The sequence below is a fragment of the Esox lucius genome, chromosome 3, assembly GCF_011004845.1.
Source record: "Esox lucius isolate fEsoLuc1 chromosome 3, fEsoLuc1.pri, whole genome shotgun sequence".
Taxonomy (NCBI): domain Eukaryota; kingdom Metazoa; phylum Chordata; class Actinopteri; order Esociformes; family Esocidae; genus Esox; species Esox lucius.
The window spans coordinates 4,538,499-4,561,782 of NC_047571.1; the positions used below are offsets into that span (position 1 = coordinate 4,538,499).

Below are 23,284 nucleotides of genomic sequence, written 5' to 3' on the forward strand. Positions count from 1 at the left end.
GGGGAGGGAGTTAGAACTGTGTACACAGGGAGGGGAGGGAGTTAGAACTGTGTACACAGGGAGGGGAGGGAGTTAGAACTGTGTACACAGGGAGGGGAGGGAGTTAGAACTGAGTCAATAGGGAGGGGAGGGAGTTAGAACTGAGTCAATAGGGAGGGGAGGGAGTTAGAACTGTGTACACAGGGAGGGGAGGGAGTTAGAACTGTGTACACAGGGAGGGGAGGGAGTTAGAACTGTGTACACAGGGAGGGGAGGGAGTTAGAACTGAGTACATAGGTACACAGTAAGAAAAGAGATTGCCAAAAGTTGAGTAAAGTATAGAGCAGACCCAATTAAATTGACGGGTCAATAATTTGTTCTACAGGCTGTAAAAAAAAATGTCACGGTGCACAAGACAGGTTTTCCAGATATCAACAGAATAACCCATTGCTTCATAAAAAAAGTTGTATACAAGGCCTATTCGTCATGACCATTAATTATCAAGTGCCACTTTCCTATACTTAAAAGGAATCGCTGCTATCACCCGAAACATCAGATATATTCCAAACAAACCACAGGCCATCTCTCTGTTGATCTGCTGAAGTGCTCGTAAGATGTGAGTGGCACAAGTCTTACCAAAATGCTTCACAAAATTACATGAGTAAAATGACTAGCCACATGGTGGGATGGGGTAAGTGGATAATAATTTTTTTGATGGGAATATACAGTGTTCAGTAATGTATACATTTGTTGAAACTGAACTGGTGCACTTCGCAATGCAGACGGATTGAACCAGAAAGAGACCAATTTACTAAATGACAAGGTAAAGAAACAGAATCTGTCTCACTTGTGAAAAATATATCCCTAATTTCTTAATGTAGTTTACATATTTCACACAAAAAAATATAGAAAACCGTTGCAGTGATGGTGGCCTATTTTAAAACCCCCAACTACTTTGAAGGGAACTGAGAATATAAAACATTGTTTAGACAATTTGTGGACAGATCTTACAAATTAAACATTTTTCACAACCCCCTGCCCACCCAACCCAAAAAACAAACAGTCTGACAATGCAACCCCTTTGTTTACACCTCCTCCTGTGCTTGTCTCTCCCTCTCCTCCTCCACTTTCTGGATCTCAGCAAGCGACAGGGCGTTCTGAGCCTGGGAGATGGCTGCTGCGGTGGCTGACTGCTGGCCCCACTTAGAGGATGATGGCAGCTACAGCACAGGAGGAACAACAAGGTTATTTTACAGGTGACAAATGCCAAGTGCTGTACACATGGCCAAACTTGTAACATGCAGAAAAACAACACAGAAACGGTATAGGAATGTGATTAGAGCAAAAACCTAAACATCGGACACAGTTGTAATACGGTATAGCAGCGTAACAAAGCTGTTACCTTCATTTGAGCAAGCTGTTGCTGCTGTTGTTGCTGCTGTAGTCGGCGGAGCGCCTCCTGTTGCTGCTGCCGCTGTCGGGCTAGCTCCTGTTGCCTTGCAGCCTCCTGCTCCCTCCTCTTCGCCTCCTCCTGCTGTTGCCGTGCCAAGGCAGCAGCCGCTTCCTCCTCCAGCCGCTTTTCCTCATCACGCCTCCTCAGGGTTTCCAGCTCCTCCTGCTTCCGGCGCTCCTCCTCCTATTTTAAAAGAGAGTGATTCAATCTCATAGGGAACAACCATGTCACTTTTTTTGTTCCATTTCATCTGATTATGTTGTGTCATCTATCTGTAGAAGTGAGCATTATTGCTTCACCACTGGGCTATTTAGGGCTCAACTGTGATCCCGTTAAACAAGAAAAGGAACCAGGCAAGCCTAGTTCAGCCGGCCCGCGATTAGAAGGGATGAATGTTGTTGCCCTGGCTGGATTCGATCTGCAGATTCCTGTGGCAGAATGTATCTTTAACCAGTACGATATATCCACAGCGAGTATTGATGCACATGATACTGTACATGGGTAGAGATGTGGTGTAACAGGGTTGCAACACTACATTCAACACGTTAAATTAGAAAGAGATTACACTCCATGTCTGCAACCACCATGCTATGTGAACTATGCTACGTAAACTGAAATCGAGAGGAATGTGTTCGATGTCGGTCCAGTTTGTCCATCGCTATATAACTAGCAAACGTTTAGTCTAGCTATATAGTACCTATAAATAAACAATGACTCCAATCACCCCATGGCTTGTTTGTTTCTTTAGAAAACAATGACAGTTGAATAGCCAACCACTATGCTACGTGAACTACACTATGTAAATCGAAATTGAGAGCAATATGTCCCTTGTCGGTGCAGTTTGTCTATCCTGAACAAATCGCAATGCCTCATTTTTGTCCATGGCGAGGACTGAACACCGGTCACCTACGCGGCAGTCCACGTCTTTAACCACTACGCTATGTAACAATGGGTAGTCAGTCACTCACCCAATCAATCAAGAAACATTCACTCTTCTTGGCCGGCTCCACTTACGCGGTCTGGCAAAAATACATAGGGACAAGATTTAAGATGAGCAAAGATTATAACACCTGTTTGCGGATGAGCTCTTCTCTCTGCTTCCTCTCCTCCTCCTCCCTCCTCCTCTCCTCTAGTCTACGGAGGGCCTCTTCCTGAGCCTGCCGCTCCTCCTCCTCCTTTTGTCGGCGCTGCGCTGCCTCCTGCTGCTCCCGTAGCCTCCTCGATGCTTCCTCCTGTAGATAGATACAGCAAACAGTACTGATCAGTACTGTATTAAAAATGTCCAGTGCTTTTAAAACAGAAGCGGACTGTTGATGGTAGTGGTGGTATACATCTTGATCTATACACAGGACACCATGCAGATCAGTTGGTAGAGAAGGGCACTTGCAATGCAAGGCTTGTGTGTTTTGGCGCTTCTCTTCTGCTGTGAGCCGTCCAGTGTCAGAGAATGGTTCTACGAGACAAGAACGGCGCGTCTTTGCGCGTCTGTCCCAGGAGTACTTGCATTGAAATGGGTTAATTTCAGTGCCAGTGCATAGGACCTGACTCGTAATTTGAGCCATCTTATCTTCCCAAAACTCCTCTCGGTTTGGACCTATGTACTGGCGTTGAAATCAGCTCGTAATCCCTGTGAGAGACCCACAAAGACGCAGTGTTTTTGTAACCTACAAAAGGACTTTGTCTTTTTCCTCTATTCTATTTTATATCTCCCTCCTCTGGGTTTTTTTATAGGCTAATTGGCATACATTGCACTGGTCAAAATAGTAATGTCAAGCCAAACAACAGCAGCCTACCAAACTTTCTAACAATTTTTGCAATATATTAAGACCAAAGTTACTGCTCACGCGTGCTTCCTCGCTACTACCAGTGTAAACTCTGCCTTATGTAGCCTACAGTAGGCTAGTCTTGAGACAGTCGGCGTGGCAATTATTTATACTTTTTAATCGAGGTGGAGGGATTATGTAGGTTGTTTTAAATGTGTTGGTGTTGAGTTGTTAGGTGTATACACTTAAATCTAACAGAACATTGCAGTTGCGTCATCTTTTATACTGCAGGGCAATAATTCTGTTCTTATTTAGTTTACATTTGATTTGCCACTTTACATTCAAGGCTTGTCGATTTAAAAGAAAATTGATGGAGTTCATCCAATAGATGTTTCTGTTCACTGCAGGGTTTATGTTAGCAAGCAAATGCTGGCTCTTGGCCAGTATCAGATGAACGATCTCTCAGTTATTGTTCCTGTGTGTGTCGCATTGGAGGTGGCTTCACGGCAGTTTTCCAGTGATGTCACTATGGGCGGGTACAGGGTACTATCTGCCAGTGGAAAACCAACCGCGGCGAGCCGTGAACAGCCGAGTCGAGCAGGTACCATGCGATGGAAAGCTCCCAAAGCGGGTAGAGTCGAGGCGAGTTGAGCCAGCCGGTAACATGCAGTGTAAAAGCACCATTTGATTTCAATAGGGGTCCAGTAAGAAAATGTATCCAAATACATGCATTCATAACCTACAGAACATCTGCTGAATGATGTACATAAAGATACTTTAGCTAAGCATTCTAACCTAGGCCCATTCTCCACAACCTGATTTAGTTGGACCCTCAGTGTGAAGGCATGACAAAATAAGTGAATCTTGATTTAAAACTCATTAAAGGGACTGGGATTAAATAATATCGAATAAGGGGGGTATTTATCATAGCTCTAATGAACTACTTTGTTTCTCATTCATTCAGCCTGACCTGTTTATGGCGTGCCAGCTCCTCTTCCTCCAGGCGTTTGTGTTCCTCTGCCTGTCGGGCTCTGAGTGCCTCCTCCAGTCTTTTCCTCTCCTCCTCCTCCCTCTTGACCCTTAGCTCTGCCTCCCGTCGCTCCAGCTCAAGCTGAACAGGCAGAGGAACCTTGAGAGTTAATTGGCATATCACAACCAAATATTTTTGGTTAATCATTTTGTTAAGCAAACTCAGTCGGTAGAATGTTTTGTGATAGGATAGGTAATGCAATTCACAATTGTATATGTACTGACAATTCTCTGATGTTATTGCAATTACATGTTCAAAACATGTCGCTCAGGGTATGTCTGTAGCAAAGGGACAAGACAGCAGTTGACAATGTGTTTTGGTCAGTCTTGAAAATAAAGCAGTGCTGAAATCTGGTTCCATACAAAAAATACGGGAAAAAAGTGATGAACGAAAAATGCTCGCGTTTGAAGAAGGTACCATAAAGCAGCACAATAATAATACTGTGACAATCAAAACTATAAGATATATTGTTAAAACCAGCTGCTTGCTATAAGTATCTTATGTATTGCTGTTCCCCATTTCGCCATAGTGATGCCTTTTGATTGCTTTTCTTAATGTGTTTTATTTCCATTTTGTTTGGTGTTGTAATACAGGGCTCAGCTGTAAGAGACACTGGTTGGAGTTGATTTCTATGCATAAAAGTAAATAAATCTCAAGTTGTTTAAATAGAGCATTGTCAAGAAGATTTAACATTGTGGTTCTTAATAGAACACCAGCATTGTATGATAGGATGTATGGTTTTGTTATTGAAAAGATTAATCGGTTGTCAGTATGTCATTTGCTGCAGCCCTTAAACAAGGAGTGCATATGTACAGGCCATATGGTGCTTTTACCTTGACAGCGTTGTTCTTCTCCAGCTCCTGCATTTGTTCGATAGTAGGGGCCTTTGCCACAGAGTCAATAGGTAGGTCCCATACACTGCTGCCCTCCCATGCTAAACATGACACACAAAACAGTCAGAATGAGTGAATGCTAACTTAATTCTTAACACCTGCTAAAGACTTCATAAAAATCAGGTCAAGATTTACCGCTGGGCACTGGTTGCTGGATGTTGGCTGTGCAGGAGGCTTGAGAGGACGCATTTTGAATTTCCCAGACAGAAGCCTGAGAGTCAGGTACCGACATGGACCGTGTCACAGGAGGTAAGAGAGTCTCAGATGTTCTATAGAAAGGGGGAGGTTAAACGAGTAACATTAACAACCAAAACCTGATAGGATGTTAACATGCCATGGAATAATTGAAAATCATTCTTTGGAGAACATGTGGTATCGGGTGTGCATGCCAGCGGTTTCCCCGGAAAACTGTGTTGCCATGAGGGAAAGGTCAGGGGGGAGTGGAGGAGCAGAGTTCAGCTAACTTCTTAAAAACAACATTCTACTCCAATATGAATGTAAGATTCAAACAAAACCATCAGAAATATAATTTCAATAATTCAAAAATAAACTCAATCACATAACAGTCCATTACTTTGATTAATTTCAGCATATTGGACCAAGCATTCAGCTTCATTACTCATCTTCATTATCAGGCAGCCCATTTGACAATCTCAGTATACATTGATGATTTTAGCCCTATTGTCACCTTAACTGCATCACCAACGTATACAGTTCTGCTTCAATATGAGAACCCTAAAGGGGTGTTCATCACTTTGCTTAACATTAGAATACACTTACCTAAACCCCAATTTGCAGAAGACATTTTCATTGTTCATTTAACAATGGTGGTTACAAAAACTTCCACCTCCATTAGCAGCGATAACAAGTAATAAACATCTATATCCACTAATCAATCCCAGACATGTGAGGTATATTTGCCCTCATCTCCTTATATAACTTAGCCAACTGAGTGAGGTATTAGCCGTGTCTGGTATGTACTGATGGCTTCAGGTCCTGTCAGAGAATCTCGATTGATTTAGGTCATAACTTCTAAATCCAAAATACACATCTTTCTCCTGAGCGATTCATGGGTACATGTGCTTGAATACTGGGGTTGTCGTCTTGTTGGAAGACGTATTTTCAGCCCAGCGTTAGCTTAACAGATGGCCAGGCATTCTGTTCAATAGTCTCAATCTTGGAATTCATGGTTCCTTGGATGATAAGCAGGCGACCAGGACCAGAGGAAAAGCAGCCCCAGATCTTGACATTCCCACCACAATTCTTGACTGTTAAGGTTCTTTTGGCGGTAAGCAGTGTTGGATTTTCCCCACAAAATGTCAACAGACCTGCCAACCATGTCCAGCTTTTTAGAGTACAGCAAATTGGAGAGTCAACTCGCTCATGCTGAATTGGGGTTTACCTACTTTTTAGGGCTGCACAATGTATTGTTCCAGCAACGACATTGCGATGTACGCACCCACAATAGTCACAACGCAGAACGTGTGATTTAGTGAGGTAAACATATCACTCTACAATATATATTGATTTCAAAGGGAAAACTAGCATTAGATCAGCCAGGCAACGGAGCCCTACATAAGTCTGACCGTACACTTTATTAATTTAGTGAGGTAAACATATGACTCTACAATATATATTGATTTCAAAGGGAAAACTAGCATTATATCAGCCAGGCAACGGAGCCCTACATAAGTCTGACCGTACACTTTATTAATGAGGACTTCCACCTCAAAAGTCGCTGTTTGCTAACTGCATTTTTCACAGAGGACCATACAAGTGAGAAAATGGCAAAACATGGATGAGAGAAGCTTCAGCTGCTTTGGTGCTAGATGAGTCGTCTCGTCTGTATAACAACAACAGACAATGTCGCGAACATGGCGAAGGCTGCCGTCCTGAACAAGTGGACCACATTGCAGTGCTTTGGCCACAGACTGCATCTTGCCCAATTGCGCATTCTATTTTACTAATGTTGCTATTGCTATACTATTACATATTATTACCCAGCAACCTGCTCTGAAATATAAAAATTTTCATAAGTTTCATACATTTTAATTGTAGAGGATGGGGCTGAGGAAGAATGAAAGATACAGACTGTCAGGTTGATAGCCAAAGCTCTTTCTGAAGACATTTCCAATATCGTGGAACCCTACCACCTTTCCAAACTAATGTCATGCTGTTTGAGAGTCTGATCACATTAAAGAATTGTACCAAATCAAGTTCATCAAAAGTTTCAAATACCTTTGACAGCACTAACTTTTTTTGTACATTCTAGAGCACTTATATGGTTTGTGTTTTGAAAATGGAGACTTTGAAAACTACCCAGACCCCTGGTATTTTATTAAAACATGTTGGATTAGTCTATATGGAAATATAAAAAATGTTGGGGTTACTGCTGCTGTCTGTTTCTCTGTCTCCTCACTCATCATCTGACATAGCTTTACTGACTGGCTGCAATAACATCGATTTGCTAAAATAGCTGCTAATTTTGTTTTTGATTGGGACCTACTTTTACTTTTCATGAGCATGGGCTTAGTCAAACATTATGGATCACACCAGGGGAGCATTCCATCAACATGCAAATAAAGTGAAAAGGCCTGGCTTGAATGAACGCTAACTTCCACTTAACACAATCTAGCCATGTCTTGTCAACGTTAACTCAAACTAGGCTTGAACAAGCTTGCACTGTGCTCACGCATGGAGTACATAAGCAGCCCAGAACAAGAGATCATCAAAATAAGGTACAATGTAGCTAAAAAAGAAAAGAGAACTAGAGCAGTAATCTTCTCAACAGCGGAACAAACCCTGCTGTTGGGAATTTGAAGAATTTAAAGGAGTCATCACCAAAAAGGACAATACTGCTGCAACTGACAAGGCGAGAGAGATAGCTTGGCAAAAAAATGTCTAGCCTACTTATTGTTTAATTTTCAATTTTGAATAAATTCCCCATCACTAAAACATTCCGATCACTAGATAAGTAAGACTGGTTATATTATCAGGCTAGACGATATTAGTTATTATCAATCAAAATGATTTTGTAGGCTAACTTACGTGAACTGACATAACGACAATGCATTTACTGTTAATTAGCCTAAAATCGGTGAGGCTTGAAAGCCTGTCTGACCTAGTAACCCTTGGCCTATATTCATTCTCAGCGGTTACATTTCAACAACGGCCAACTGAAGAGCCAAAAAAAGAATGTGGCAACAGCGTCGATATTACAGTATCTCACAAAAGTGAGTACACCCCTCACATTTTTGCAAATATTTGATTATATATTTTCATGTGACAACACTTAAGAAATTACACTTCGCTACAATGTAAAGTAGTGAGTGTACAGCTTTTAACAGTGTAAATGTACTGTCCCCTCAAAATAACTAAACACAGTAATTCATGTCTAAACCGCTGGCCGCAAAAGTGAATACACCCCTAAGTGAAAATGTCCAAATTCGGCCCAATAAGCCATTTTCCCTCCCTGGTGTCATGTGACTTGTTAGTATCACAAGGTCTCAGGTGTGAATGGGGAGCAGGTGTGTTAAATTTGGTATTATCGCTCTCACAATCCCTCATACTGGTCACTGGAAGTTCAACATGGCACCTCCTGGCAAAAAACTCTGAGGATCTGAAAAAAAAGAATTGTTGCTCTTCATAAAGATGGCCTAGGCTATAAGAAGATTGCCAAGATGCTGAAACTGAGCTGCAGCACGATGGCCAAGGACCATACAGCGGCCTCGTCTTGGTCGACCAAAAAAGTTGAGTGCACATGCTCAGCGTCGTATCCAGAGGTTGTCTTTGGGAAATAGACATATGAGTGTTGCCAGCATTGCTGCAGAGTTTGAAGGGGTGGGAGGTCAGCCAGTCAGTGCTCAGACTATACGCATCACACAGCATCAAATTGGTCTGCACAGCTGTCGTCCCAGAAGGAAGCCTCTTCTAAAGATGATGCACAAGAAAACCCGCAAACTGTTTGCTGAAGACAAGCAGACTAAGGACATGGATTACTGGAACCATGTCCTGTGGTCTGATGAGACCAAGATAAACGTATTTGGTTCAGATGGTGTCAAGCATGTGTGGCGGCAACCAGGTGAGGAGTACAAAGACAAGTTTGTCTTTCCTACAGTCAAGCATGGAGGTGGGAGTGTCATGGTCTGGGGCTGCATAAGTGCTGCCGGCACTGGGGAGCTACAGTTCAATGAGGGAACCATGAAAGCCAACATGTACTGTGACATACTGAAGCAGGGCATGATCCCCTCCCTTTGGAGACTGGGCCGGAGGGCAGTATTCCAACATGATAACGACCATAGACACACCTCCAAGACGACCACTGCCTTGCTAAAGAAGCTCAGGGTAAAGGTGATGGACTGGCCAAGCATGTCTCCAGACCTAAACCCTATTGAGCATCTGTGGGGCATCCTCAAATAGAAGGTGGAGGAGCGCAAGGTCTCTAAAATCCACCAGCTCTGTGATGTCGTCATGGAGGAGTGGAAGAGGACTCCAGTGTCAACCTGTGATGCTCTGGTGAACTCCATGCCCAAGAGGGTTAAGGCAGTGCTGGAAAATAATGGTGGCCACACAAAATATTGACACTTTGGGCCCAATTTGGACATTTTCACTTAGGGGTGTACTCACTTTTGTTGCCAAAGGATTAGACATTAATGGCTGTGTGTTGAGTTATTTTGAGGGGACAGCAAATTTACACTGTAATACAAGCTGTACACTCACTACTTTACATTGTAGCAAAGTGTCATTTCTTCAGTGTTGTCACATGAAAACATGCAATTAAATATTTTCAAAAATGTAAGGGTTGTACGCACTTGTGAGAGATAGATTTCAGGCAAATTCCATCGCAGATCTAACGTTATAGAGTGTGACCACTGATGTGGCACACTTTGCTTGGCAGAGCATTTATTTTTAATTGCTCAGCATGACTAAGAGTTGATGCACTGGTGTTTTTCAAAATGTAAATTCTAGTTCCAAATTCTCTCAGCATTGCTCACATTCCACAATACCCTTTTTTACTTTGGGTCTGACATTGCGTGAAGTTTCAAATCTGGTTTTGCATAAGCTTTCTCCAGCTATATGTTAGTGTTATGACATACTTGGTTAGGAAAGGAAACACCAGATTTTTTTCTGATTGATCGGTGCTGATAAGGTAAAATGAAGCATTATCTCCATACAGGACAGTTACTACTTTGTGTGTGAGGTAGACATTGAAATTTCTGTGAACAACTTCCAAAGTAACAGGATTTAAATCCCAAGAAGTGTTGACATCCAAACTTATTTGATCTATTTTCACAGAAAAGCAGTTCGCAAATTTCATCCAAATCCAATTACTACTATTCTGCCTGACAGTGTGTGGACAGATGCCTCCAGTTGATGCCTGTATGTTTAGGCTATGAAAAGATTTCCAATTGACATAGTCTGCCTCCAGAGGTCCAGATGGGGACTGGCATGCACATGGGTACAGTCTATTGCGCTTATAACATCGGGGAAGCCGGAAAAAGAGGATTGTTAATACAGAGGCGTGTCAACCTACGTTAGATTTATTTTAACGGTCACATTCCTGCAATTGAATAAAATGCCTCCTTGATTCTTTGTGTTTTAAGATGACCAGGGAAAGTGATGAAAATATTCAGGTACTGCTTTAGAGCAAGGCATACACTTCCCAGAATGCAGTTGCCTTCGCAAGACCTTCTGCATCACCAACACTGTACAAGAATATCCCACATGCAAAGAAATGCAGAGTTATGCAGACAGACTGAACAGTGGTCAAGGCTTGGCTACGTTGAGGGTGCTTCCTTGTGAGGTTCCAGCAGACTGCATAGGCAAGCTTTGCTGGGCCTACTGAACCTGTACCTCTCCCACTGACACTCATCAGGGAAGTCCAGTGGAGGACTTCTGTCTCTGAAGACCCTTGGGGCTGAAGGCGTAAACGCATTGTGTAGAATCTGAGCACCTTCATCCACAGGGTTGTTGAGGAATCGACATGCCATATTTGGTTGCAACTGGCAGGTCTTTAGAGGCACTGCTTATACAGTGGGGAGAACAAGTATTTGATAATCTGCAAAATCAGCAGTGTTTCCTACTTACAAAACATGTAGAGGTCTGTAATTTTTATCATAGGTACACTTTAACTGTGAGAGACGGAACCTAAAAAAAAAATCCAGAAAAACACATTGCATGATTTTCAAATAATTCATTTGCATTTTATTGCATGACATAAGTATTGGATCACCTACTAACCAGTAAGAATTCCGGCTCTCACAGACCTGTTAGTTTTTCTTTAAAACACCCTCCTGTTCTCCACTCATTACCTGTATTAACGGCACCTGTTTGAACTCGTTACCTGTATAAAAGACCTGTCCACACACTCAAACAGACACCAACCTCTCCACAATGGCCAAGACCAAAGAGCTGTGTAAGGACATCAGGGATAAAATTGCAGACGTGCACAAGGCTGGGATGGGCTACAGGACAATAGGCAAGCAGCTTAGTGAGAAGGCAACAACTGTTGGCACAATTATTAGAAAATGGAAGAAGTTCAAGATGACGGTCAATATCCCTCGGTCTGGGGCTCCATGCAAGATCTCACTTCGTGAGGCATCAGTGATCATGAGGAAGGTGAGGGATCAGCCCAGAACTACATGGCAGGACCTGGTCAATGACCTGAAGAGAGCTGGGACCACAGTCTCCAAGAAAACCATTAGTAACACATTACGCCGTCATGGATTAAAATTCTGCAGCGCACGCAAGGTCCCCCAGCCCAAGCCAGCGCATGTCCAGGCCCGTCTGAAGTTTGCCAATGACCATCTGGATGATTCAGAGGAGGAATGGGAAAAGGTCATGTGGTCTGATGAGACAAAAATAGAGTTTTTTGGTCTAAACTCCACTCACCGTGTTTGGAGGAAGAAGAAGCATGAGTACAAACATCATTCTTTGGGGATGCTTTTCTGCAAAGGGGACAGGACCACTGCACCGTATTGAGGGGAGGATGAATGGGGCCATGTATCGTGAAAACTTGGCCAACAACCTCCTTCCCTCAGTAAGAACATTGAAGATGTGTCGTGGCTGGGTCTTCCAGCACGACAACGACCAGAAACACACAGCCAGGGCAACTAAGGAGTGGCTCCGTAAGAAGCATCTCAAGGTCCTGGAGTGGCCTAGCCAGTCTCCAGACTTGAACCCAATAGAAAATCTTTGGAGGGAGCTGAAAGTCCGTATAGCACAGCGATTCATTTTGGGTAATATAGATTACAACTACTTGCACAGTGAAAGAGGGGTTTCCATGTTTCTAGCCATTTCACTTGACGAAAAAGTTATTGTCACCTATGTTGATGGTTATTGCATCAATGTTGAACGTTGTTGTGCCCTGAAATTAAAAAGATTTGGCAGTGTAAAGTTCGTCTTCAGTCTCGCTAGTCATTGATCAAACAGTGATGTTAATGTGCGACAAAATGTAATGTTGAGGCACAATATTATGACAAGGTAGGTCCCAAACAATCCCAATACGGGCAGACTAGCTTACTATATACTAAACTACAAGTACAGTACGTAATTGGTAAAGGATGTTCCGTACTTCTAGTACCTAGTATGCAATTTGAGATTCAGCCATAGTCTAGGCCTATGTAAATGAACTACTTTTGAAGACAGTGAAAGTGGTGAGACAAGCTTTTCTTAACTTGTTTATTTTATTTATATGTTCTTTGGAACTAAATTAAACACATCAATTCATGCTGGGTCACAATGACAAAGTTTGAATTTATGTTTACGAACACAGACAGGACAAGTGATGCGAGTGAGAAAATACATGGAACTGTCTTTTGGGATTCTGTTTCCGCCTGTTGGACATTCTTTGATACACAATTAAGTTTGACAGTTCGCCTGTGCGGGAGCAGGCTAGTTACTTTGGTTACTGAGCAGGGACTCCTATAAGCCACAGTAAGTGAACAGAACTCACACTTAAATGAAACTTATCGAAATAAGTTTGAATTTCCCTTTATCTGCCTTGATGGAATACCTGCCTGGTTCAGTTTAATCCTTTGAAAAGGTATTTACAAAACAAATGAAAGAGTAATTCAGATAAGTACAGAACATATTAAAGTATTTTGTGGAATTAGCACAGATTGTATGTTTATTCCATTACATGTACAGTGCAGAATGGAGATTAAAAGAAACTAAGTTTCGCTTAGAATACCCCCCCCCCATGTTAAGTTTATAGAAGAGGAACACTTGTCACCTCTCAAACAGGGCCAATCACAAGTTTTGGCTTTTTAAGACACTGTTCCTAAACAAAAGCAAAATAATTTTCAAATGAGCAAAAACAACTGCTGACACTATGGAGCTCACTGAATGTCCACCTTATGTTCGCTAACGTTAGAATCAGGGACATCGCTAGGCCTATTCCCTTTAATATTAATTGACAAAAGTATTTTGGCTACATCGTACAGATGTTTTTGTGACTTTCGTTGGTGTTTGATGGACGAAGACAGAGTGGACTTTAATTTCTTTATTTAAGTAGAATTTCAGTCATATTAGATCAGTGTCAAAAAAAAATATATATATGAGACAGGTATATTTTTACCCAACTATGACCAAAAATAACCTTATTTTGATAGATTTTACACCCGGGGTAGGTATGTCAAATACTAGGCTGAATACACATCTCTGCATTGCAGCTCGAGAATCGGGATGTTTGATTTACACAGTGGATTTACCCTTTATTAAAATGTAAATAATGATCAGATCCTATTAATTTCTGCATATTTTTAACTCTGATCTCGTACTGGCGTAAAGGGACAGAAAATTGCATAATTACATGGTCAGTTTGTTTCTCTTTTGACAGCAGGGAGGCTTTTTTCTAACAACCCTCCAATGAATGCCATTTTAATTCAGAGTTGTTCTTATTGCTGAAGCAGGCACAGTACCCTGAGATGCAGCAAGGGAGGTCAATAAATCTCCAGATGTTGTTAGGGTTGGCATTAACCTAATTCACTTTTCATGTGCAATTCTAGGGCGCAACACTGTCATGCCTCACAGTGGACTAACGGCGCTCAAATGTTTTTAAGATAGTTGTATAACCTTGCCCAGATTGATATGCTTGACTATCCTCTTCCCAATGTCCTCTGAGATCCCCTTTCCTCTCGGCATGGTGTTTCACATTCATCTGTATGGTTATCACCAAACTGACCAGGTTTCTTCTGCAATTTTAGGCAGCAACTTAAATTGAACCTGTTAAAGACATTTTATTATAAGAAACAGCTCAGCTGGGCCAACACAGACTATTGCATGCTTTTAGCAGGTTGACTACTGACATCTTTTTTTAAAAATCCTAAAATTTTAGTTTTTCATTTGTATTTCAATTAATCTTAACATGAATCTACTAATTATAAATTCCCAGGACTGCTAGAGTGCTAAAGGACTCAAATTCAAATGGGGTTGCCGCTGCACTCACCTTATTGGAGTTCAACATGACCTAAATAGAAAATGTGATATCTGACCTAGTTAGCATCTTATTAACATCAGGACTCCCAAAAGCTTGCATCAAGTAGTGTTTGAGTTTGTAAAAAAATAAAAATAATATTTATATAAATAAAATTACCATTTTGAAAGCTACGCACCCCTTCAATTACCTAAATAGGTGTATTTTACAGTTACGTTGTCGGGAATTCTAAAAATCTAACTTAAAAGACCATTTTATACTGTATTCCAACTCAATCCACCAAAATTACACACCCTTTTGCATTGGTACCCACAGGTGCTTATTGCGGTACCCAGGCGCCAAATATTCCTTACTGAATGAATGATGTCAATGGATGATTGGGCAATAACCCAGATGGAAGATCAAGGGGGTCTTGGTTGAAAGGGTGTTATAAACCCAGAGACACCTATGCATGAGACTGAATTGGAATGAGGAAGAATGATGAGGGTGCAAATTGTATATAATCTAAACTTCTTCAAATTATTCTGATATTGAGCCACCACCTCCAATGCCTGCCTTAACTGCTACTGCGAGACAGAGAACAACCACAAGATTTGGGTAAAAACCAAACAAAAAAACAGCAGAGTGCACTAGAAAATCTGCAGCCATACCGAGAACACAGGCTTAACAAACCACGCCAACAGACATTTGCAGTTCACTCAGCAGTTTTCTGTGTGACATGAAGACGCTGCAGCACAAGGTTTAACTGGTTACTCAAGTGCATACAAAATGAGATACTACGTTGGGACAACTGAAAGCATTCATTACACTTGTGTCTAGAGGGCATACAGTGAAAAGAGCATGGACGTAGATTCATTTTGATCTTGATTGAACCAACTAACCACGCCTGGCATGTGAGATTTGTGAAAGTGAGACAGCCAACAAGCAGGCTGTAAAGAAGGAATCACTTCCTGCTGTTCCTCTTCCACAGCCACAGCAGCTCCCACTCAGCAGGAAGTGTCAAGATTGATCATATGAGATTGATTCATGCATATATACATGGGTAATCACAGAAGTGTCCACAACAATGAACCAATAACATTTTATATTTTCATAAATATATTTAATAAAATAGTCTATTTTGACCTGCTAATGTGAATGATCCTTGAAATTGTTTACATTTAGATTAAAAAAAACAAATAATTGACATGCTCAAATGACCTGTGCACTTTGGTTCACAACCTGTTTTACTTTCTACTTTTCCAGAATAAATAACGGGACAAATAAATATAGTTGAATTAACTAGAAAAAAAAAAAGGAACCTCGGAAGTCTAGTTCATCTAGCGTGATTAGGAGGGATGAATGTTGTTGCCCTCGCTGTATTCGAACCGGGGTCTCCTGTGACAGGCTGTGTCTTTAACCACTACACCACTAAGCTATAGGAGTGCAGTGTTGTCTGTATACTTCTGCATTGTTAAACCAATTAGTCGAAAGCCCACGGTCCACAAAATGTTTTCCCTACATTAGCTAACATCTAAACCAACAACAGGTATAACAGGGTTGCTATACATTGAATGTGTTAAATTAGAAAGACATTACTGTAGATTGCCATCGGTACAGTAATGAAAACAATGACTCCAATCACTCCATGGCTGGTTCCATTACGCTATGTAACTTTGTAAATCGCAATCGAGAGGAATCGCAATCAAGCCCCAGACCGAGGGATATTGACCGTCATCTTGAACTTCTTCCATTTTCTAATAATTGTCTACGATGTCTGTCCATGGCAATATATCCATAAAGTTTTACTTTAGGCTTACTATAATGTAGCGACAGAAGCTTGTAGCCAGCAATGTTTTTGTCTGGCTGTAAGGTTCGTATAATGAAAACAATGACTCCATTCACACCATGGCGTGTACGTTTCTTTAAAAAACAATGACAACTATCAATATAGGTGAAAATAACTGACTTTTAGGTCAAGTGCTAAGACGAGAGAATCAAGGAAACCCCACTTTTACTGCACAAGGGGTTGTGGTCTATGTTACCCCAAAAAGCATGCACGAGAGCATTCTTCGAAAATCCACCAGAAATAGTTGCAATATAACCGCAAAGAGTTTTATTTTAGGCTTAAAATAACATAGCTACGGAAGCTTGTAGCCAGTAAAGTTGTCTATCCTGAACAAATCCTAACGCATAATTTGTCTGTGGCGAGGATTGTACACCGGTCACCTACATGGCAGTCTGTCTCCAACCACTATGCTATTTAACAATGGGTAGTCAGTCCGTCAGTCACTCACTAAATAAGAGACATTTTCTCTTCTTGGCTGGCTCCGCTTACACGGTCCGGCAATAATTTAATGATACATTATAACGGTTTTCCTTCAAGAGAAGGCTGTGTGGCCATATGCCCGAGCCTATGCTTTTGTAGAACAATGCAATTGGCTACATACCCTTTTAGGCATATATACGGCAAAGCAAGCACAAATGCTTTAACTGGTTGATATTGCAAGCTATTTTACCCTCTACTTCATTAAAATAAGATCAAAACAAAAACAAAATTCTAATGGATTTATCTGTTAACAGTTTAACTGTGGGGCATTTTCTGATTTTTAAAGCCTAATAAAACACCATAGCCTGTAACAACACAATAGCCGGTGACCCTTTTATACAAATAAGTTCAGTAATTCATCCTTTTTAGACTTATTTTTTTATGTGAATACCAGTAGATTAACTGACACTGTGGCTGGCTTGTGATTCTGAGGAGATTGTGCATGCTAATAGGTACAATTATTATGCTAATGATGCTAAATAACATTAGCTATAGCGGATATTGGGGGTCTGAAAGGCCTGGAGGTACTAGTGTAAATTGCATGAACCAGGAATTCTGTATAAATACAGTCAAAATAATATTAATGTTGGCCTACCTGTTTCACTAACATGGAGTAATACGCCCCCTGCCTGCAGTTCTTAGAAACCAGTTAATATCCACATATTTCTCCCAACAAGTTGCCCTGTTCAATGTGGATATCAAAAGTCTACACACTGCTATTGAAACCTTTGCTGTAACAGAAAACGGAAAATAAATGTGGTGGTTGTGAACCAGAACCAGCTCAAGTTCTGTGCAGAAACCCATTTCCCTAACCAAAAAATACAGTGAAAATGTAAAGGACAAACCTGAATGAGTGGAGGAATATAATGAATGCAAATTCTTCCATAACGACATGTCACAATTATTTAACATTCTATCGTGCATGAATAAAAAAAGTTGCGAACCCATCCACCAGGGCACAAGGGGGTCACTGAATCGTTAAGGGGTTATTTTCAAGATCACCCCTCAGTACACTGGACAGTGCCAGCTAACTTGACTTCTTAGTTTAACACAATCTTACATTGTGATATTAAACCATAAGTTTGAACTGGAGTAGGATACTGTTAAAAAAATAAAATAAAATAAAAATTCTAAAAGACAGTGGTATCTGGATATTATTGGGATTTTTTGTCCACAAAAAATATCAAATTCTGTTCTGTTAGGATTTTGTTAGGAAGGCTGACAATTTGTCTGGACTTCAGGCTTCACATGAAAATAATCAGCATTTCATGTTGGCGTGCAACATGCTTGTGTATGTACGCTGACGCGAGTGCAACGGCCCTCATATTGAGGACCTGGAATTGGTGTGTGTGTGTGCGCGCATGTAAGTATGCTTCCGTGTGTTTCACTAACTTTATACTGAAGGCCTGGTTTTGGAGTGAGAGTTCGTCTACAAATGCTCCTGTCCAGTATTTATGTTTTGTGTGTTCCACTGACCTCATTTTGAGGGCCTGGTATTGCTGGAGGAGCAGGTTGATCTGCTGCTGCTGCTGCTGCTGCTGCTGGTGGGGAGCCGAGCTGAGGGCCTGGGCTTTCTGCTGGGCCAGGGCCTGGGCGTACTGCTGCCTCAACAGGTACTGGTACTGCAGCTGCTGCAGCTGGTACAGGTTGAGGGCTGTCAGCTCCTGCTGCCTCTTCAGGCGCTCTTGGTCCCCGGCATCGCTCTGGAAGGAGGGAGGTGAGGAGGCACAGGGGTCGAAGGGTGCAAGGACTGCATTCAACACAGTACAGTAGGGCTGCATGATTTGGTTAAAATATTGAATCGCAATTTCTTGGACAAATATCACAATTACGGTTATGATTTGCGATTTTCAAACATGGATGTAAACAACGTCATCTCACTTAAAAATAGAGATCATAGCCTACATAATGTGCTATTAAACTGAATAAAAATTCACTTAAATTTCAGTGTTTCCTGTTTTACACTTACTACCAATTTGAAGGTGCAGCCTGTGTAGAACTATTTGTTTAACTGCTCATTTAATACAATGGCGTTTGCCATGTTTGGGCCATTGTCGGTTAGGCAAAACTTCTTAACACTTGAGGTATATTTTCTCCCATATTAAGTATGTTTGTAGGCACCAACATTGAAGCCGAAACTCGTAATAATCATGCTGTTGTGTAAGCTGTGTGTGACTATCTTGGTGCCACTTGCTAACTTGAAGCGGATGTCTTCGCTAGCAGTTACATTGTAAACTCAAACATTGACAAACCAGCAATTACTTAAACAAGTCCAGGTATTTTAAGTAACCTACAAAAATGCCTACAGAAGCTACAAGAAAAACTATTACAGATGTACGACGCGCTTCACACAAGGCAATAAGCATGCATCTCATTTGCCTTTTTTTGGAGCTGAAAATTAGATAAGTTGGCGATTCGGATATTGCACGTCAGTATTACAGTTTAGATAATTCAATAAATTGTGCAGCCCTACAGTAGTTAGAACTTTCAGTACTTTGCAATGCAAGGGGTTTGGAAACCCTATACATTTTCAGCAGGTGGTTTCATGAGACATTGCTAACTAGAGCTGGCGTTTGAAGTCTACAAAACAAATTAACACACGCAAACGCTACTTAGCAACTTCCTTCGATCAGAAGGCATAGACAAAAATGGCACAGACTAGATCACTGAGAAAGATACAATGCTAAAACTAAAATTAACATTGCTGGTGGCAATCCAAAGAGAAATAACTTAATGGAACACAATATAATAAAGATATGTTTTGGCAATAATTTAAAGTATTGAATGCTACAATTCTTGATAGAGCTCAGGCTACCAGTAGGGGAGGTGGCGCAGGGCCGGGGGCAAAGGGCACCCTGCCCCACATCTTGATGATCTCCCCAAGGGCCTGGAAAACCTCGTCGCAGCCTCTCTTCACCAGCAAAGTCATGGTGAAATAGCCTGCCTGGAACCACTCTGTCATTTCATGGTTACTGAACGGACCTGGAAGAGTTGTATATGAAGAGAGGGGTAATTAAATTGTGAAGTCATGTTTAAAAAAGCCAAGTTAGAAATAAAAGCAGTTGTGTACTTGGCTGCAATTTCTTCAGACTTGACAAACACACAGTAAGAATGCACTGGGTAATCATTAACAAGAAACTAGGCAAGCCTAGTTGAGCTGCCTGCAATAGAATGTGTTGTCCTCTCGAGATTCAAACCAGGGTCGCCCACGCAAAGGGCTGTGACGTTAAACCACTACATCACAGAGCTGTGCATTTGCTGGGTGTCAGTATAGCTTCTTGTCTCTATCCTGAACAAATCCTCTTATGCCATCGGCCGTTTTAACAGTTCATTGGCCATTCGTGAATGAAATTGATACAGTTAAACTGACTAAAGTTTCTTACTAAGTTTACGCCACCACAAATAGCGTCTATGCACTGTATGGGGTTTGCCATTGGCTGTTTTAACAGCGTACTAGCCAGTAATAAGCTTTACCGGTATCTACTAACTTACTGGAATAATCATAAGAATTGAGCAATTGCTAGCGAGACTGAAGATGAACTTTTCCATGCCAGAAAGAGGCGCAATATAACCGTATACAGTTTCAGTTAAGACTTACTATAACACTATGTTTTAGCCAGCAAATGTGTTTGTCTATCCTGACCCAAAACGCATGCACGGATGCATACTTCGAATATCCACCAGAAACAATCGCAATATAACCAAAAACTGTTTTATTCAAGGCTTACTATAATGTAGATAATGAAGGTTTCAGCCAGCGAAGTTTTCGTCTACACGCATTAATTCATTATAGGTGCTTCACTTCGACCTGCGAGAAGACAAACTCGGGACCTATAGTTTACAGGTCTGCTTCTCTAACCACTACGCTATTTAAAAAGGGGCTCGATCACTCACTCAGTAAGAGACATTCGCTCTTCTTGGCTGGCTCCGCTTATGCTGTCCGGCAAAAAGATCAAGCAATTACCAAAAAGAAGCCTGTCTCTACGCCGGCATTGCTGGTCAGATAAGAAACTGTCTGGTGGAAGTTGGGTTTCATTCAAATAACTCTTTTGAAGACTCCCTTCTCTCTCTCTCACCTTGTATTTCTCCTTGTGGGTCTTTATAAAACCACTTCAGAGCAGCCTCATGAGTGAGTGGCAGGCCAACTGGCTTGGGGTTCTTTGCAGCCAGCCTGTCATCCCCGTCCTGTAGGTACGCCACCATCTTTTCCGCCTCCTACAAGATGAATGGTCAATTTACACACCAGCATTGTACATCTACAACAGTAGATGTGGTGTCATAAGGGGTGCCCAAACCGGCTCTGTAGATTTTTTGTTTCATCTTGATGATTACGTAGAATACAGAAATGTCGACCTGAGAAGAGCTCTAATCAGCAAATTAACTCTCTGAGCCTTCAGTACACACACAACCACAATCATGGGAAAGACTGTTGACTTGACAGTAGTCCAGAAGACACTCATTGACACCCTCCACAAGGAGGGTAAGCCACAGAAAGTCATTGCTGAAAGGGCTGGCTATTCACAGGGTGCTGTATCAAAGCATATTTGTGGAAAGATGATTGGAAGGGAAAACTATGGTAGGAAAAGGTGCACAGGCAACATGGCATGACTGCAGCCTTGAGAGGATTGTCACGCAAACCCAAGTGAAGAACTTGGGGGAGCTTCACAAGAAGTGGACTGAGGTTGGAATCAGCGCATCAAGAGCCATCGTGATTCAGGAGTGGCTGGACACATTCCTAGTGTCCAGCCACTCCTGAATCAGAACATCATAAGAGTCTTACCTGGGTGAAGGAGAAAAGGAACTGGACCATTGTCCAGTACTTCAGATGAAAGTACATTTTGCATTTCATTTGGAAATCAAGGTCCCAGTGTCCCGGAAGAAGAGTGGAGAGGCACAGAATCTAAGTTGCTTGAAGCCCAGTGTGAAGTTCTCCACAGTCAGTGATGATTTGGGGTGCCATGACATTTGCTGGTGTTGGTCCACCATGTTCTAAGTCCAGAGTCAATGCAGCAATGTACTAGGATATTTTAGATCACTTCAAGCTTCCATCTGCTGACAAGTTTAAGGAGATTCTGATTTCCTTTTCCAGCAGGACTTGGCACCTGCCCATAATGCTAAAACAACTGTTAACTGGTTTGCTGCCCATGGTATTACTGTGCTTGATTGGCCAGCCAAATCACCTGACATGAATCCTATAGAGTATCTATGGGGTATTGTCAAGAGGAAAATTAGATACATCAGACCCAATAACACAGACGAGCTGAAGGCCGCTATCAAAGCAAACTGAGCTACTATAACACCTCAGCAGTGCCACAGGCTGATTGCCTCCATGCCGCACCTCATTGATGCAGTAATTAATGCAAAAGGAGCCCCAACCAAGTATTGAGTGCATAAATGTACATACATAAGAAACCTTTGCAGGTGTTTCGAGTTAATTAGCTGATTAGAGCTCTTCTCAGGTCAACATTTCTATGAATCTAGAATATATGAAGGTGCCACTAAGTGGAATTACAAAAAAATAACTTTTACACAATATTAAATTTTTTTGAGATGCCCCTGTATATTTGTCCAGGTGCCTACGGCAGATCGCAGTACTGTGGTCTTCCTTCCAAACCACCCAAAAAGTGCTGCTAACTAGAATATATCCAATATATCCACCATTGTCTAAATTAAATCAAAACCAACAAACCTGTTCGAAGTGCTTTAGTCCCTCGTCTTCGTCCATAATGTGATGCGGTGGCATTGCTGTGGGCCGTCCGATGAGCGCCATGAGGCCGGCCCCGTGGGCCATGATGTTGGGGGCCATGACCGACGCGTTCTGGGCCAGGAGGGGGGCGCTAAAGGACAGGGGGCCAGTCACGGCCACAGGCGTGTCCAGCGGCTTCTGCTGCATCTGGACTGTGGGCGATGGGGCCGACAGGGGGGACACTGGATGAAACAGGGAGAAGAGGGGGTGGGATTGTTGTGGGTGGGCGAATCTTACAGCCTCAAACTACACACTCAACGCTGTACATTTGCAGCGTTGGTATGAATTGTTACTGCAGGAAATACATGATTGTCCATTAGGGGTTAAAGACAGTAATGGGAAAATAAGACTCAGTGTCACCAAACAATTTTTTCTGTGCGTAAACCCACCTGTGAGAGTGTGGGCAGCAGTGTGGGAGACGGGGAGGGATTCCAACATTGTGCTGGACATTGGTATGGACATAGGGACTTGCAGGGAGACCTTGTTGGCCTCTGGCCTGTGTTCTGAGGCGGTGGGCCGCTCAAATGGCCTCTCCAATGGCCTGTCGGGCTCCTCTGCTCGCTCGGGCTGACTGTGGGGTAGCAGGGGGGCGGGGGGCAAGGGCTCTGGAGGCGTTGGCACCGGGGGTGCCTCCTCGACTGCTTGTCCCACATCTGGATGGAACAGTGAGACAAAT

At 42.1% G+C, this 23,284-nt stretch overlaps 1 protein-coding gene across 11 annotated transcripts in view; it reads right to left on the minus strand.

Moving 5' to 3' along the window:
* The window catches only part of gigyf2 (GRB10 interacting GYF protein 2), a 40,794-nt gene that overhangs the window by 8,308 nt on the left and 9,202 nt on the right, over nucleotides 1–23,284 (minus strand). For 7 of the 11 annotated variants that reach the window (XM_010867130.4, XM_010867131.4, XM_010867127.4 and 4 more), the window contains exons 12-22: nucleotides 22,998–23,261; nucleotides 22,552–22,790; nucleotides 20,939–21,077; nucleotides 19,678–19,844; nucleotides 18,339–18,565; nucleotides 5,254–5,387; nucleotides 5,059–5,159; nucleotides 4,166–4,324; nucleotides 2,503–2,664; nucleotides 1,382–1,615; nucleotides 1,071–1,199 (exon numbers count right to left, since the gene is read on the minus strand). In XM_010867130.4, the coding sequence (XP_010865432.1) occupies nucleotides 1,071–1,199; nucleotides 1,382–1,615; nucleotides 2,503–2,664; nucleotides 4,166–4,324; nucleotides 5,059–5,159; nucleotides 5,254–5,387; nucleotides 18,339–18,565; nucleotides 19,678–19,844; nucleotides 20,939–21,077; nucleotides 22,552–22,790; nucleotides 22,998–23,261 (1,955 nt within the window). The remainder of the gene's footprint in view (nucleotides 1–1,070; nucleotides 1,200–1,381; nucleotides 1,616–2,502; nucleotides 2,665–4,165; nucleotides 4,325–5,058; nucleotides 5,160–5,253; nucleotides 5,388–18,338; nucleotides 18,566–19,677; nucleotides 19,845–20,938; nucleotides 21,078–22,551; nucleotides 22,791–22,997; nucleotides 23,262–23,284) is intronic. The other 4 variants (XM_010867133.4, XM_010867132.4, XM_020045348.3 and 1 more) reach the window with 1 other exon arrangement.